General features: G+C 38.9%; 1 protein-coding gene across 1 annotated transcript; it reads left to right on the top strand.

The window, feature by feature from the left end:
• The first annotated feature begins 12,729 nt into the window (after positions 1-12,729).
• Positions 12,730-13,395, top strand: LOC133659354 (claudin-4). The gene has a single exon (XM_062062114.1). The coding sequence runs from the start codon at positions 12,739-12,741 to the stop codon at positions 13,393-13,395; it is 657 nt and encodes a 218-aa protein (XP_061918098.1). The 5' UTR covers positions 12,730-12,738.
• The last annotated feature ends 1,697 nt before the right edge of the window (positions 13,396-15,092 follow it).

The raw sequence follows: 15,092 nt of genomic DNA, 5'->3' as shown, positions 1-15,092 counted from the left end.
TGACAGTGTGGTGCATATTTGTAACGTAACAGTGTTAAAGTTGTTTTATACGGTCACCGTCAGTGTAAGCTGTGTGGCTGTTGAGCAAGTATGCCTTGCTGTCTCCTACGTGTGCAAGTAGAAGCCACATACACCATGTGGCCGGGCTGGCGCGGTGTTTGTACATGTTATAGAGGATCAGAAAATGCAGTGCTATCATGACACGCCCTTGATTAAGTTGTAAGGGTGTTGTAAGGGTGTAAATTGGAGACTATTTGCCTCGGGAGATCTTAATTTAGTTGTAAGGGTGAAAACTGGAGAATATTTACCCCGGGAGATTTCTAAGAGAGGCACTGAGAGTGGTCAAAGAGCCGCATGCGGCTCCGGAGCTGCGGGTTGCCGACCCCTGGCCTATGATATACATTTATTGGACATTAAATTACCTGGAACATCAACGTTAAAAGATGAAAGTAATTGTTACTATATTTTATAATGTTCAAAAAACTTTACTTTTCAAGGGTCTCTTAAACCATAACAAAAAACTACGTGTGTTCAGCTCATCACTGAGGATGGTACATCATTTAACTCCTAAAACTGAAATACATTTGTGTTTTTATTTTATTTTACTTGACCTATTTCAAAAATCAATATCCCCCGTAAATGATAGTTTTCTCTCATAATGTAAATAAGCTAAGAATACAAACTGGAAGGCTGTTGTTCTTTACTCGGAAACATAATTGCCATTGTTTTAAAATTAAATTATCTGAACATTTAACACATTATGACTTATAAAAATGGATTGGTATGATCATAATAATAATGCTTTGTGTAATATTGAAATGAGCCTTTTAAGTTTAAGTATTGGGTCTATATTTCTTCTATAAACATTTCCCCAAACTTCAAAACAATATTACATATGGAAAAATAAATGAATAATATAACATGTGCAGACATTTCTTATTCAGCATGTGTTTAACTTTATACCGAATAGCAATGGATTTGGATATTTTTCTTTAATATGTTCAATATGCGGCTTCCAACATATTAATGATCAATTACTATTCTCAAGAATGTAGTTCATATACTCTGTCAATTTCCACTTGATTCAACTTTAATTTTTGTTTCACAATTTGACTTTTCACCCTGGACAGGTCGCTACCTCATCACAGGGCCAACACAGATAGATAGACAGACAACATTCACACACTAGGGCAAATTTAGTCTTATTAATTTCTACATATTGAGATCTATTACTTAAAATAACTACTTAACCACTGTTGTGAAACACCTTTCTAATTTATGGGAGTATTGGGATAGGATTGAGGAAGATGTCTGCTGTGGTGGTGGTTAGTTTGGAAATTAATTTAATAAAAGTAACTTTAAAGTGCAGTCTGACATTTTAGTTTGGAGTAATTTATAGTTTTGTTTAGACATTGCAGTACACCATACCATACGCCCGGGAATCGTTATTGGTGATTTGGCTCCAGATTTTTTTGTGGTCTTTGGTGTGACTCGGCCGGGGTTTTGGGCTTGCGACCTGCCGATTTCAGGGCGGACACTCTAACCACTAGGCCACTGAGATGAAGGAGGCAAACCAAATCTCAACAGCTTTCAGTTAGCTACAGATTTTGAGAGTATAATGCGAATAACTATAACTTTACAACTGTTTGCTGTGAATAGTGTTGAATAATAATTACAAATAACAGCCTACATTAATAATTAGAATAAGAGCCGATATGTAAAGTGTTAAAAAAGAGGAGAAGTGTGATTACGCCTGGCGCTTAGAGCATGGCCTTGTGTGATTGTTGTGACAAGGTTGGATAACCAGTCAAAGACAGGCAAGGCAAGGTGGGGCAGCTTTGTTTGTGTGGCGTTTTTCATAGAACAAAGTGAAATGAAAGAAAATAAAAGCAAAATTAAAATGCAGACAATAAAAATAAACAGTGCGGACGTTAAAAGTTAAAAGATTAAAAGATTTAGCTGAAAGATAAGGAGAAACGTGAATAAAAACATTCTTTTGTTTTGGAGAATATCACATACAGCGGGAGGTCAGAGTGCAAGCATGACAGCTTGCTCGCGCCTACTGATAGACAAATGATAGTTTAAATTAACTTATAGATAATCTTTAAGTGAATTAAAAGGGTACTTAAATACACAAGAAGTAGTACGTATAATCTTTGAATTAAGGTTATTGATTAGCAATTAATGGGATAGTTAAGACTGTAATTTTAAAACGTGATATGAAATTGAACTAACCGAGAGGATATGAAAACGATGGGTGTACATGTTTTGAGTTCCAAATTCTGGAGGAAAAAACCTCAACAAAACGTAAAACCATACAGACGGACTTGGGTGGTAGCCACGGTTGTGCTAGGTCAAGCGAGGGTGGAAAGGATATGCAGCCGGGGGACTGCCAACTTCTCTGAACAAGACAAGCTCCAAAGTTGTAGCCAGAACATGCTCACAAAAAATACAGGTGTGACAGCAGGACGAACAGCAGGATACAAACAGACCCCTGCTGGACATAAGTGTCAACGGACAATGTTCAACACAATCTTTGAAGCATTCCTTTGTGGTCAACCTGCACACACCTTGTAATGACCTGCTTACGAACTGTGCCCTGACAATTCAATACTGCACAGAAGGAACTTCCTGATGTTGCCTGACAGCACGACATCAGCTGACACTACTGGAGACGCCTCCCAGGAATGAGTGGAAGACGGGGACTGTTCCAACTGTCCTAGCACTGGCTGACGGAGGTGCGTCCGTGTGTCCTGCCACCCAAACCGCCAAAGTGTATGATCACCAATTAGACGACTCATAATAGGAGCCTTTTGACTCTTATATATGGTGGGACTCAAGGTATGGCCGCTCATGTGAACTATCCTTACAACAATTAGAATGGTATAAGATGGACAACTAATGACCCACATTGTTCCTTTGCTCTCTGTCCTGCCTACGAAACCAAAAAATTTGGGTCAAATGATAAAACAGGGCGTCGCTGCCGCTGATTGAACAGATACGCAAATAACACATTTTCAATTATTTCGGTTGTCTTTAAAAACATAGCTATTGGTTGCAATTTGGACATTCCTGCTGTAGGCTACAAAGAGCCAGCAGCTACACAACAGCTGAGCTAAAACAAAATTTAAGCATATCAAATAATTGTAGTTGCTTATTACATACACAAAGTCGCAGAGAGACAGAAGTCTGTAGAAAGTAATCAGTAACAAACGTGTCCGCATTATTAAACTTTCTACCACAGGAAACATACTGAACAAATACAGCAGTTACTGTCAGACTCTAATCCGGATTACCTTGTCTATCAGAGACATGGTTAAAACCCACAACACCTTTCGTTCAAATTAATGTCCCGGGGTACAAGATTACAGAAAAGACAGATCAAGTGACAAAGGGGGGAGGAATTATGATTTATGAAAGGGAAAACATTAAAAGTAGATCAATTTGAGTATGTTGAAATTAATATTTAATTTTCCTCAGAAATGTATTTCAAGGTAATTGTAGTATACCGACCGACCACAGCTAAAGACATTTTTCTTGATTCATTTTCAGACATCCTCAAACAGCATAGTATGAAAGAAGTAACGTCATGGGGGACGTTAATCTGGACTGGTTAAATAAAACACGTAGAAAGAAACTTAAGGATATTATAAACGGCTTCTACATGATACAAATGATAAGCAGCTCTACTAGAATTACAATTGGATGACAAAAAGCAAAGAGAACATCTGTAAATACACGAATACAAAACCAGAAAGAAGAGTGCTAAAATAAAAATACCATTGGATTAATAAAACAATTTGGATTCTAATAAAGACATGAGGACTCAGCTCTCATAAGAGCAATTAAAACAGGTCTAAATACAGATCGTATGATTTTAAAAGTTTGGAGGAACAAATTTACAATGTTTATGCGGAAGTCTAAGGCTGACTTTCATTTAGAATTAATCAAAGTTGCAAAAGGGAACATTAGAAAGTTATGGAAAACCAGATACAAACTTACGGAAAGAGAACAAACAAGAAACAACACTATAACATTAAATATCAATGGCGCTACTATCGCAGACAGTCTGGACATAAGTAATAATTTTAATGAACATTTCATCCAGTCTGTACAAACCCTGAATAAAAAATCCCTCAAAATCAGTGCAAATAATTGTCATTTATTCAGGATGGACTAATTTTAGAATTAACAAATGAAACAAAGTTAAACAAAATCTTCACTGCATTATCAGACTCACGATCTAGAGATATATATATGGGTTGGACACTATTTTCCTAAAAACATATAAGGATTGTATTATTGCTCGTATAACAACGATTGAGAAATAAATCAATAACGGAAAACACTTTCCCTACCACGTCGAGAAACTGCTACTATAACTAAATCCATAAAGCAGGAAATAAAGAAGACCAGAACATGTACAGACCAATTAGCCTTCTCCACGTTATAACAAAAGGAATAGAAAATTTGAAGTTAAAAGGTGGCTTTGGAGCAATCAAGGCTGCTCACACGGTCACTAAGAGGGGCATTATGTTGACACATCAAATTAATGAGTGTTATATGTAACCATGAGAGCATTTTTGTTGTAAATTGTGAGGTATGGCTGTTAAAATCTTGGTTGTTTTTACGAATGATGACAGATGTGAACAAGAGCATGTATTGTCTTTGTGTGATGATGTAAATAAGGTGTGGTTGTATTGTATGGTAAGTATGTGTCCATGAAGGGGCATTTGGTGACTTTTCTTATAATTGATTACATGCTACAGTATGATTATTTTTGATTAATTATTGATTATTATGAATGTATATATTTATTATGATTAATTAGTGTCATAATTTTATTGCTTGATTTTTGGATCCCTTTAATTTAGGTAGCCAGGGACTGCAGATGGAAAGTAGCTATTTAGATATAATCTGGTACAGAACATATCTGTTTCTGAACTTAATGTTTCTGTGCATTGTCCCATCATAGATAGACTAAATTAAATACAACTATTTAGTGAATTATTGAGGCCACAATAATTCACTAGGTGTTGTAAAATATCAAAGTACTATTGCAAAAGCGAACAGTGACCTCAAACATGACCTGTCCTCCGCCTCTGTTCTTGCTGCACTTGACTATCAGCTGTCTTTTCTTTTTCTTGGATGTTTCTGAAACTACTAATACTACTATTACTATTACTATTACTACGACTAACACTGTCCCTGTAAGAGGGACAGAGGGGGGAGGTGAGTTTGGATTGGGTCAAGTTTGAGCGTTTTGAGGTTTTATTTAATCGATATGATCAATCCGGTACAAGGATAAAGGAACGTAATGATTTAGATTGACAATTGCAGTGGTTGGCGAAAGCAACCCCAACCTCAAAGGAGGGTGCCAATTCAGTAATTAAATGTTTTGTGAATGATCTAATATCCCGACATGGTTTCCCCAAAAAGATTAGGTCAAACAACGGCACCTAATTTAAGAAAACAGGTTAATCTTCTTCAGTCACAAGATCAGCACTTCTCAGGACCAGCAGCTTCCTAGGAAGGTGGAAAGACCATGAGACCAAAATGGTAAGTTTGCAAAATGTAGAATTTGTGTGCCAGTTCCTCTGTGCAGATTTGAGGATGAAAGCAGCCACTCCAGATTCCCTTGCACTCGCTAAGAGGGGCACGGTCAAAGCCAATCCAGGACCAACACCCGATACCTGACTGGAAGGAACCGAGAGGAGAGACAACACCTTGCCAGCGATGACGAGAACGACTAAGGTTGCCAGCCAATGTGTCCACCGGGACTCCAGCAGCTGTGGAAAGAAGTGTCGGGAGTGCCGAAGCAGCGAGGAGGCCTGAAGCAAGCCGAGGGCCTGGACCAAAGCCCCACGCCCCATACTCTGCCCCAGCCTTCCCCAAAGCCCCCACAGCTCCAACTCTACCTGAGTTTTCCCCAAAGCGGCCAGCGCGCACATGCCATTGCACAGTCTGCCCAATGGACTGAACCACACCCCAAGAAGAGACAGAGACAGACTGTTTGAGTGGATCTCTTTCTTCACCAAGGCAGCCAAAAGCCCAACGAGGTGTCGGCAGGCCACCAGCCTGAGGCACCACCGAGCCATCTATACGAGCACTAATCGAACATGGACTCATACGAAATTCAGTTGTGTGTTCAAAATTAATTGGTAATTAACAATATTGGTAACTACGTCCATTGCAAATGCCGGGAAAAATATTTTTGCAAATGTCTTACAGTCATGAGTCTATATACATTCATCTATTTATGTTCAATGATGTTCATGATCAAAGTATTTGTTATTCCTTTACTAAATCAAAGGGTAGGCCACTAATTGTGTTCTGTGAGATGGTTTTACTGCAGGCTGGTAACAGCGATCGCTCTGAAGGAGGGTCATAGACGGAATTTTTGCCTCGTATAAAAACATTGAGGTTTTTGCCTCTATCTGTGGTAGAGATTTAACTAGTGGTCTACATCAGAAATTGTTTTGGTCCAGGGTCTTAAGACCCTGGAAGGCGGGTATGTAGTAGAATTTCCGACCTTTTGACCTATATTTCTTGTCTTTTAAGAATGTCCGCTCATTTTCAATTCTCTTGTATTTTGTGCCATTGAATGGACCAGTGGTGGGACAAAAGTGAATATTAAGTCGTGCCAACCTGTCTACAGAATGTGTTGACTGTCTAAAGGATTCGAGTTGTTATGGAACAGATAGGAAAAACAACAAGACACTGACGCATTTAGATAACAAACAATGACGCACAAGAGACAGATAGGAAAAACAACAAGACATTGACGCATTTAGATAACAAACAATGACGCACAAAAGACATATAAAAAATGGCAGAAGACCGGAACTCGACAGTGATTTTGGCTTGTGTGTGTCTTGTTTGCTCCGGAGTGACATGTGGTCTGTCTGCACGGCAAACTCAATTCAACCTGCACTTCTAATAATGGGTAAATAAATTTGTTGTACTAAACTACTTTTGTTGCCTGTTTAAGCTTCGGACAAGCCACTACAATACTTTTATTTAACCTAACTTAACTTTATACCAAAAGCACTGCTTTGGAAATCATTTGTACCCCTTTCAGAGATCACATTTAGTTCCCCTTAAACATCCTCATGTTGCACAATGAAATGTAAGCATAGGATGAAGTGTGCATTCCTGTAACTTTCTCTAGTAACAGCATTCCATGATTAATATGAATAAATTAACATGAATAATAAATGACAGTAAAATAAGCACACGTATGACTGAGGAGTCATAGTGTAACTTTGTGTGGTGTTTGAGTTGTCCGACTTTTTGTGTGGCCATAAACGCACCAGTGGTTTAGTGGTATGCGTGTTGGTGACAGATGACAAGTTGGTTTTGGCCTGGTTTGTACGGCAGAAAATGACTAGTTTTTTGAGATAGAAGTGTTTTACTCATGTTTTTGGTGTGGTTATGGCTGAATATAAACAGTTTTGCTCAATAAAGTGATCGATATAATTCCTGGCCTCGAAGCATCTCGATAGACGTTACAATAATTGAACGGTGTTGACGAACACCGTTAGGGCCGCTTATTGTCACTGTCACTCAAAGTTGCATTGCAAAATTACACAGAATAAATGTGTTTATTTTGTTTAGAATTCAGATGGGATTTGATTTGGTGCGCGGCATATATTTGATGTGCGCAGAGAACGCTTGAGCAGTGCGCAATTGCGCAGGCGCGCACCTTAGAGGGAACGTTGCTTGGCAGTCCATGTCTTGTTGAAAACACGCCATTCGTCATCAACTTTTCTCTTTTTAGCGTCTCGGGTGTAAAGCGTGCATCACTTGTCGCTGTGCACCTTCACTCACAGGTTACACACGGACATACGCCCATAAATAACACTTTTCAAAATAAAAGCAGCACAGTTGTATTGCACGCACGACATAGATGTTTTTTCAACTTTATTTTGTAATTTGTGATTGCAGCTGTTCACATTCACTCACAATCACGCACGCGCATACGTCCACACGGAAGTAATACAAATAACGCTTTTCAAAACAAAAGCAGCACCGTTGTATTGCACACTCGACATAGATACTTTTTAAAATTTATTTTGTAATTTATGATTGGCCTCACGCGGGCCGGACAGGGACACAAAGGGCCGGATGTGGCCTGCGGGCCGCAGAATGCCCAGGTCTGTACTAAGATATAAAATAGTGTGTACTATTAATGGGCGTGTTGCGTGTGATTTACTAAGATATAAAATAGTGTGTACTATTTGTGGGTGTGTTGCGTGTGATCTACTTGGATATAAAATATCTGCAACCCGCGGCTCTTTTATGCCTGCGCCCTTGGCTTTGGGACAAAAGGTCAATAAAAGGTGGCTATTTCATTTTTATTTATTTCGTTTTTTTTAATGTAATAGTTGTTACTTTGGAGAGTTCAGAGATCTTGAAATATAAAAATAAAATGTATTTTAATATTTTGTTGCTCAAAATGTACGTCACACCCCTTATGCATCATGCCGTCAGGCTAGCAATGGACAGATAAAAATTTTAAACAATTATGAGAATAGAACATTTACTTTTACTGTTGACGAGGTTGGCACACATGTCTGCTTACTGTGTGGGGAAAAAATAGCAAACAATAAAAAAAATCTAGTGTTGAAGGACATTTTCAGAACAAACACATAATATTTGCAGAAAAATACCCAGCTGAAAAAGCTGATCAGAGCAAAAATACTGGGTGAGTCGTTTTCTGTCAAGTGTGGGATTTCATAAAATGCGTGTAATTAAGGTATAAGTGGTGTTAACGCAGGGGTCACCAACCTTTTTGAAACCAAGAGCTACTTCTTGGGTACTGATTAATGTGAAGGGCTACCAGTTTGATACACACTTAAATAAATTGCCAGAAATAGCCAATTTGCTCAATTTACCTTTAACTCTATGTTATTATTAATAATTAATGATATTTACACTTAATTGAACGGTTTAAAAGAGGACAAATCACGAAAAAAATGACAATTAAATTTTGAAACATAGTTTATCTTCAATTTCGACTCTTTAAAATTCAAAATTCAACCGAAAAAAAGAAGAGAAAAACTAGGTAATTCGAATCTTTTTGAAAAAAATTTAAAAAAGAATTTATGTAACATCATTAGTAATTTTTCCTGATTAAGATTAATTTTAGAATTTTGATGACATATTTTAAATAGGTTAAAATCCAATTTACACTTTGTTAGAATATATAACAAATTGGACCAAGTTATACTTCTAACAAAGACAAATCATTATTTCTTGTAGATTTTCCAGAACAAAAATTTTAAAAGAAATTCAAAAGACTTTGAAACAAGATTTAAATTTGATTCTACAGTTTTTCTATATTTGCCAGAATAATTTCTTTGAATTTTAATCATAATAAGTTTGAAGAAATATTTCACAAATATTCTTCGTCGAAAAAACAGAAGCTGAAATGAATAATTAAATTAAAATGTATTTATTATTCTTTACAATAAAAACAATTAATTTACTTGAACATTGATTTAAATTGTCAGGAAAGAAGAAAAAGGAATTTAAAAGGTAAAAAGGTATGTGTTTAAAAATCCTAAAATCATTTTTAAGGTTGTATTTTTTCTCTAAAATTGTCTTTCTGAAAGTTATAAGAAGCAAAGTAAAAAAAAATTATGAATTTATTTAAACAAGTGAAGACCAAGTCTTTAAAATATTTTCTTGGATTTTCAAATTCTATTTGAGTTTTGTCTCTCTTAGAATTAAAAATGTCGGGCAAAGCGAGACCAGCTTGCTAGTAAATAAATAAAATTAAAAAAATAGAGGCAGCTCACTGGTAAGTGCTGCTATTTGAGCTATTTTTAGAACAGGCCAGCGGGCTACTCATCTGGTCCTTACGGGCTACCTGGTGCCCGCGGGCACCGCGTTGGTGACCCCTGTGTTAACGTCATTTTAGGGATTAAACATTTACGCCTGTAGGTGGGTTTTGTATGCTGAAGGTTGCCGACCTCTGGTCTGTACAGTAACACAATGAAAAGCAACCAAAAAAAGAAAAATTACCCATCTTGTAAAATTAATTTCCACCTTTCTCTTAATTTTTCCCTTGTTTTTATTATTTTCCCCATCAGAATGTCCTCATTTTATCTATTTGTTGCTGCCCTTTTCCCTGTTTCTCTGCCTTTTATAAAATGGTCATATTCAAATATATTGCTGAGCCATCAAGAAGTGGTAGAAAAAGTTGAAAGCTGAATGGTTTTGATGTGGATCCACTGAAGTGTGACGTGTGGAAAGAGAAGGAGTGGGAGGGGCTGGCGGGGTGATCATGGTGACCCACGACCCCAGGTGACCTTTGTAAATGAGAGGACCGCTCATAATGACACAGAGCTCGCACAAAGAAGGTATTTACTCCCTGCAACAACCTCAACAACTAGGAATGGGCGTACTTAGACATTGGGGCCCTCCACATACCAAAAAAAAAAAATTTTTTTTAAAGTTGTCGTAAACTAATAAGCACATTAAAGCCTGACTAGCCGCATAATGAGTATCACTCAGTGTTGTCCCGATACCAATATTTTGGTACCGGTACCGGTGTGTACCGATACTTTTCGGTACTATTCGGTATTTTTCTAAATAAAGGGGATTACAAAAAATTGCATTATTGGCTTTATTTTAACAAAATATCTTACAGTACATTAAACATATGTTTATTATTGCAAGTTTGTCCTTAAATAAAATAGTGAACACACAAGACAACTTGTCTTTTATTAGTAATAAGCAAACAAAGGCTCCTAATTTAACTGCTGACATATGAAGTAACATATTGTGTCATTTTCCATTCTATTATTTTGTCTAAATTATTAAGGACAAGTGGTAGAAAATGAATTATTAATCTATTTGTTCATTTACTGCTTACTTTCTCTTTCAACATGTTCTATCTACACTTAAAATAATATTATAAATAATAGTTTTACATTCGGAGTGGTTTACCTGATACATGAAACGTGACGGTTTTGGGCCGTGCACAATCCACTTTAGCCACCAGATGGCAGTAGATGTTGAATATCTTAACATGTGTTTTGGAGCAATTCCGACTTTGACCACAGCGTCAGATGCTATGTAGAGCGGCGCTTTCCATCTTTTTCAGCAGACCGCATTGTGAAATAATTAACCCCCTTCATCTCATGCAAGATTCAACCAGGAATGGGCCGATACGATCCCCTTCCCTACTGTAATTAACTGTACTTGGAACGCCCCTTTCCATTGCCAAATTCCGGCCCCTTTTTGGGGGGACGTCCTCTCCAGAACTGGAGCCCACCTCCCCACATAAACAATGTGGGTGAAGGCATGTAAAACTATTATTTTCATCACTTAATTGCATTTTTTCGGTTACCCTGGTCCATGACTACTTCAAAACTGATATGGTTGACATAAAAGAATCACCAGACCGTCCATCTTCTCGTCCATATAGCCTTGCTATACGACCTGCAACGATACTTGTTGATACTTTTCGATACTTTTCAAAATAAAGGGGACCACAAAAACATTTCATTGTTTGCTTTATTTTAACAGAAAATCGTATTATACATTAAACATACGTCCATCCATCCATCCCTTTGGGACCTAACCTACTCAGTGGCCTAGTGGTTAGAGCAGGGGTCCCCAAACTACGGCCCGCGGGCCGTATCCGGCCCCCCAGCATCCAAAATCCGGCCCACAGGAAGTCCCGAGTTGAAAAAAATAAAAATTAAAAAAATTTAAAATTAAAAAAAATTAAAAAATGTTTTCTTTCTAATTAAAAAAAAAAAATCTTTCCTTCCTAATCCATTTTCTACCGCTTGTTACTCTTGGGGTCTCCTAGTCGCTCAGGCAAATCATATTGTCTAAAAATGAATTTTCCCATCGATAACGTGACAATGTTAAATGTTGATGAACATCAATGTTAATTGATGTTAAATGACAAAACGGATTATAAAGACAATGTATATATGTATATATACATATATATATATATATATATATATACACAGCCTGGGCCCCGGCCAAATTTTTTTAACCCAATGCGGCCCCCGAGTCAAAAAGTTTGGGGACCCCTGGGTTAGAGTGTCCGCCCTGAGATCGGTAGGTTGTGAGTTCAAACCCCGGCCGAGTCATACCATAGACTATAAAAATGGGACCCACTACCCCCCTGCTTGGCACTCAGCATCAAGGGTTGGAATTGGGGGTTAAATCACCAAAAATGATTCCCGGGCGCGGCCACCGCTGCTGCCCACTGCTCCCCTCACCTCCCAGGGGGTGATCAAATGCAGAGAATAATTTCGCCACACCTAGTGTGTGTGTGTGTGACAATCATTGGTACTTTAACTTGAACTTTAACTGTAGGTCCACCTGCTGCAAGAGCTATATCAACATTTTTTTTGCTAATATTTTCACTATTTTGCAGCTAAATAACCTGAACATTATGAGGTGTCAATCAAAAGTGATACAGGTTTTGTTCTGGATCTCCAAAATTGAAGGTATTGGAGTTTTGTGCAACATTAATGTCTTTCAAATAAAAAGACTTTTAGGTGCATGTTGGACTCTTCCCAAAGTGGAGATGAAATGATAGTGTTTGGACGTAGAGAGAAGGCTGACTCCACCTTCGAGCCGTATAAAGAAGATAGAAGTAGTTTCTCCCTCAAGTCGGACTCAGGATTTGGAGCCAAGGAGATCCGGTATCACCTTCACTTAACGAAGGCAGCGCACACAGAAGGCCTTCTATCCGCTCTCACCATGGCCTCTTCCGGCTTGGAGCTCCTGGGGATGACGCTGGCCGTGGCGGGCTGGCTGGGGGTGATGGTGGCGTGCGGCCTGCCCATGTGGCGCGTGGCCGCCTACGTGGGTCAGAACATCGTGATGTCGCAGGTGATCTGGGAGGGCTTGTGGATGAACTGCTCGGTGCAGAGCACGGGACAAATGCACTGCAAGGTGCACGACTCCATGCTGGGGCTTCCTCCGGACCTACAGGCGGCCCGCGCCCTGGTGGTGGTCTCGTTGGCGTTGTGCATCGTGGGTATCGGCCTGTCCGTGGCGGGGGCGCAGTGTACCGACTGCAGCCGGGACGCCGGCGCTAAGTGGCGTCTCGTGGTGGCGGGGGGTCTGGCGTTGACGGTGGCGGGGCTGCTGCTGCTGGTGGCGGTGTCCTGGATGGCCCACGCCATCGTGATGGACTTCCACGACCCGCTGCTGGAGGAGACGGGCAAGCGGGACTTTGGCAACGCGCTCTACTTCGGGTGGGCTGCCTCCTGCCTGCTCATCCTGGGGGGGGCGCTGCTGTGTTGCTCCTTCCAACCCAGGAAGGACGCGGTGCGGCGGGTGCCCGCCCAGGCGGACTACACAGCCGTTAAGAGCGTGGCCACGCGTCCATATGACAGACGGGACTACGTGTGAACCAGCAGGGGGCAGCAGTGAGCAGACAGTTAAGCACAATGGACTCACATCTTTCTGTGGTGGTGGGTTTTTGACTTTTTTGCATTTTATTCTGTCTCATACTTAATTGACTCCCTCAAGCAATGTATTTCTTCCTCTAATAAAACCTTTTTAGCAATGAAACATTTACTATTTTGGATGAAAGTCTCTTCCACGTGATAAGCATCAGTGGCTGTCACTTGTTCCGCACATACCAGCTGCATTGCTGAAATGAGAGATTTAGTTTCGGGGCAAATTCAGCTGGGACACAATGGTGGACTTGTTGCCTCTGTCTTTGTAACCTGTCCTCCCTTTGGGAGAGTGAAACCCAGTCTGGGGGTAATCAGCCAAATGTGCACGAGGATGCACAACCGAGACCCTCTGCGCCACAAAGGCTTCATTGACCACCTGATGCAACGCCCCACTCACTGAAATACACGTTCAAGTTATTTGGTCCGAATGTGCCATTGATCGACCTCCTTATCTCACTGGAATTACACAAAACCAACTAAAGTGACCTACTTGTTGTTTTTCAGCTTCTTGAAGCATTTTAACCCCTGAGTCACCTTTGACCAGATATTTCCTGCATCTTTTCTTCCCCATCTTCGACAAATCACTTAAATTTAAAGGTTACCGGGCTGTAATCTGGCCGCAGAGTTTTGAACAAGTTTGTCTTTAGAATGGCATCATGGCACTTTTTGCTAAGTTATTACAAATAGGAGATAATCATTTACTATATACACTTAGCCCAGTGGTTGTTAACCTTAATGGAGGTACCGAACCCCACCAGTTTCATATGCGCATTCACCGAACCCTTCTTTAGTGAAAAATTAAATGTTTTTTTTTTTTTCAAATTCAAGACAAAGTTATATGTTTTTGGTAACACTTTACTATGGGGAACATATTCTAAGTAACAAGGACTAAATTTAGAGTTAATTGGACACTTAGGGAACATATTCTAAGTAACAAAGACTAACTTTAGAGTTATTTGGACATTTAGGGAACATATTCTAAGTAACAAAGACTAAATTTAGAGTTATTTCGACACTAAGGGAACATATTCTAAGTAACAAAGACACATTTAGAGTATTTGGACACTAGGGGAACATATTCTAAGTAACAAAGACACATTTAGAGTTATTTGGACACTAAGGGAACATATTCTAAGTAACAAAGACTAAATTTAGAGTTATTTGGACACTAGGGGAACATATTCTAAGTAACAAAGACACATTTAGAGTTATTTGGACACTAGGGGAACATATTCTAAGTAACAAAGACTAAATTTAGAGTTATTTGGACATTTAGGGAACATATTCTAAGAAACAAATACTAAATTTAGAGTTATTTGGAAACTAAGGGAACATATTCTAAGTAACAAAGACACATTTAGAGTTATTTGGACACTAGGGGAACATATTCTAAGTAACAAAGACTTAATTTAGAGTTATTTGGACAGTAGGGGAACATATTCTAAGTAACAAAGACTAAATTTAGAGTTATTTGGACACTTAGGGAACATATTCTAAGTAACAAAGACTACATTTAGAGTTATTTGGACACTAGGGGAACATATTCTAAGTAATAAAGACTCAATTTACAGTTATTTGGACAGTAGGGGAACATATTCTAAGTAACAAAGACTAAATTTAGAGTTATTTGGACACTTAGGGAACATA

The sequence above is a fragment of the Entelurus aequoreus genome, linkage group LG10 (assembly GCF_033978785.1).
Source record: "Entelurus aequoreus isolate RoL-2023_Sb linkage group LG10, RoL_Eaeq_v1.1, whole genome shotgun sequence".
In the NCBI taxonomy this organism is placed as follows: Eukaryota; Metazoa; Chordata; class Actinopteri; order Syngnathiformes; family Syngnathidae; genus Entelurus; species Entelurus aequoreus.
This window is presented reverse-complemented; position numbering and strand designations above follow the sequence as displayed.

Excerpts from the sequence above, each read along its gene's own strand:
- LOC133659354 (XM_062062114.1), top strand. The coding sequence starts at position 12,739 with ATGGCCTCTTCCGGCTTGGAGCTCCTGGGGATGACGCTGGCCGTGGCG.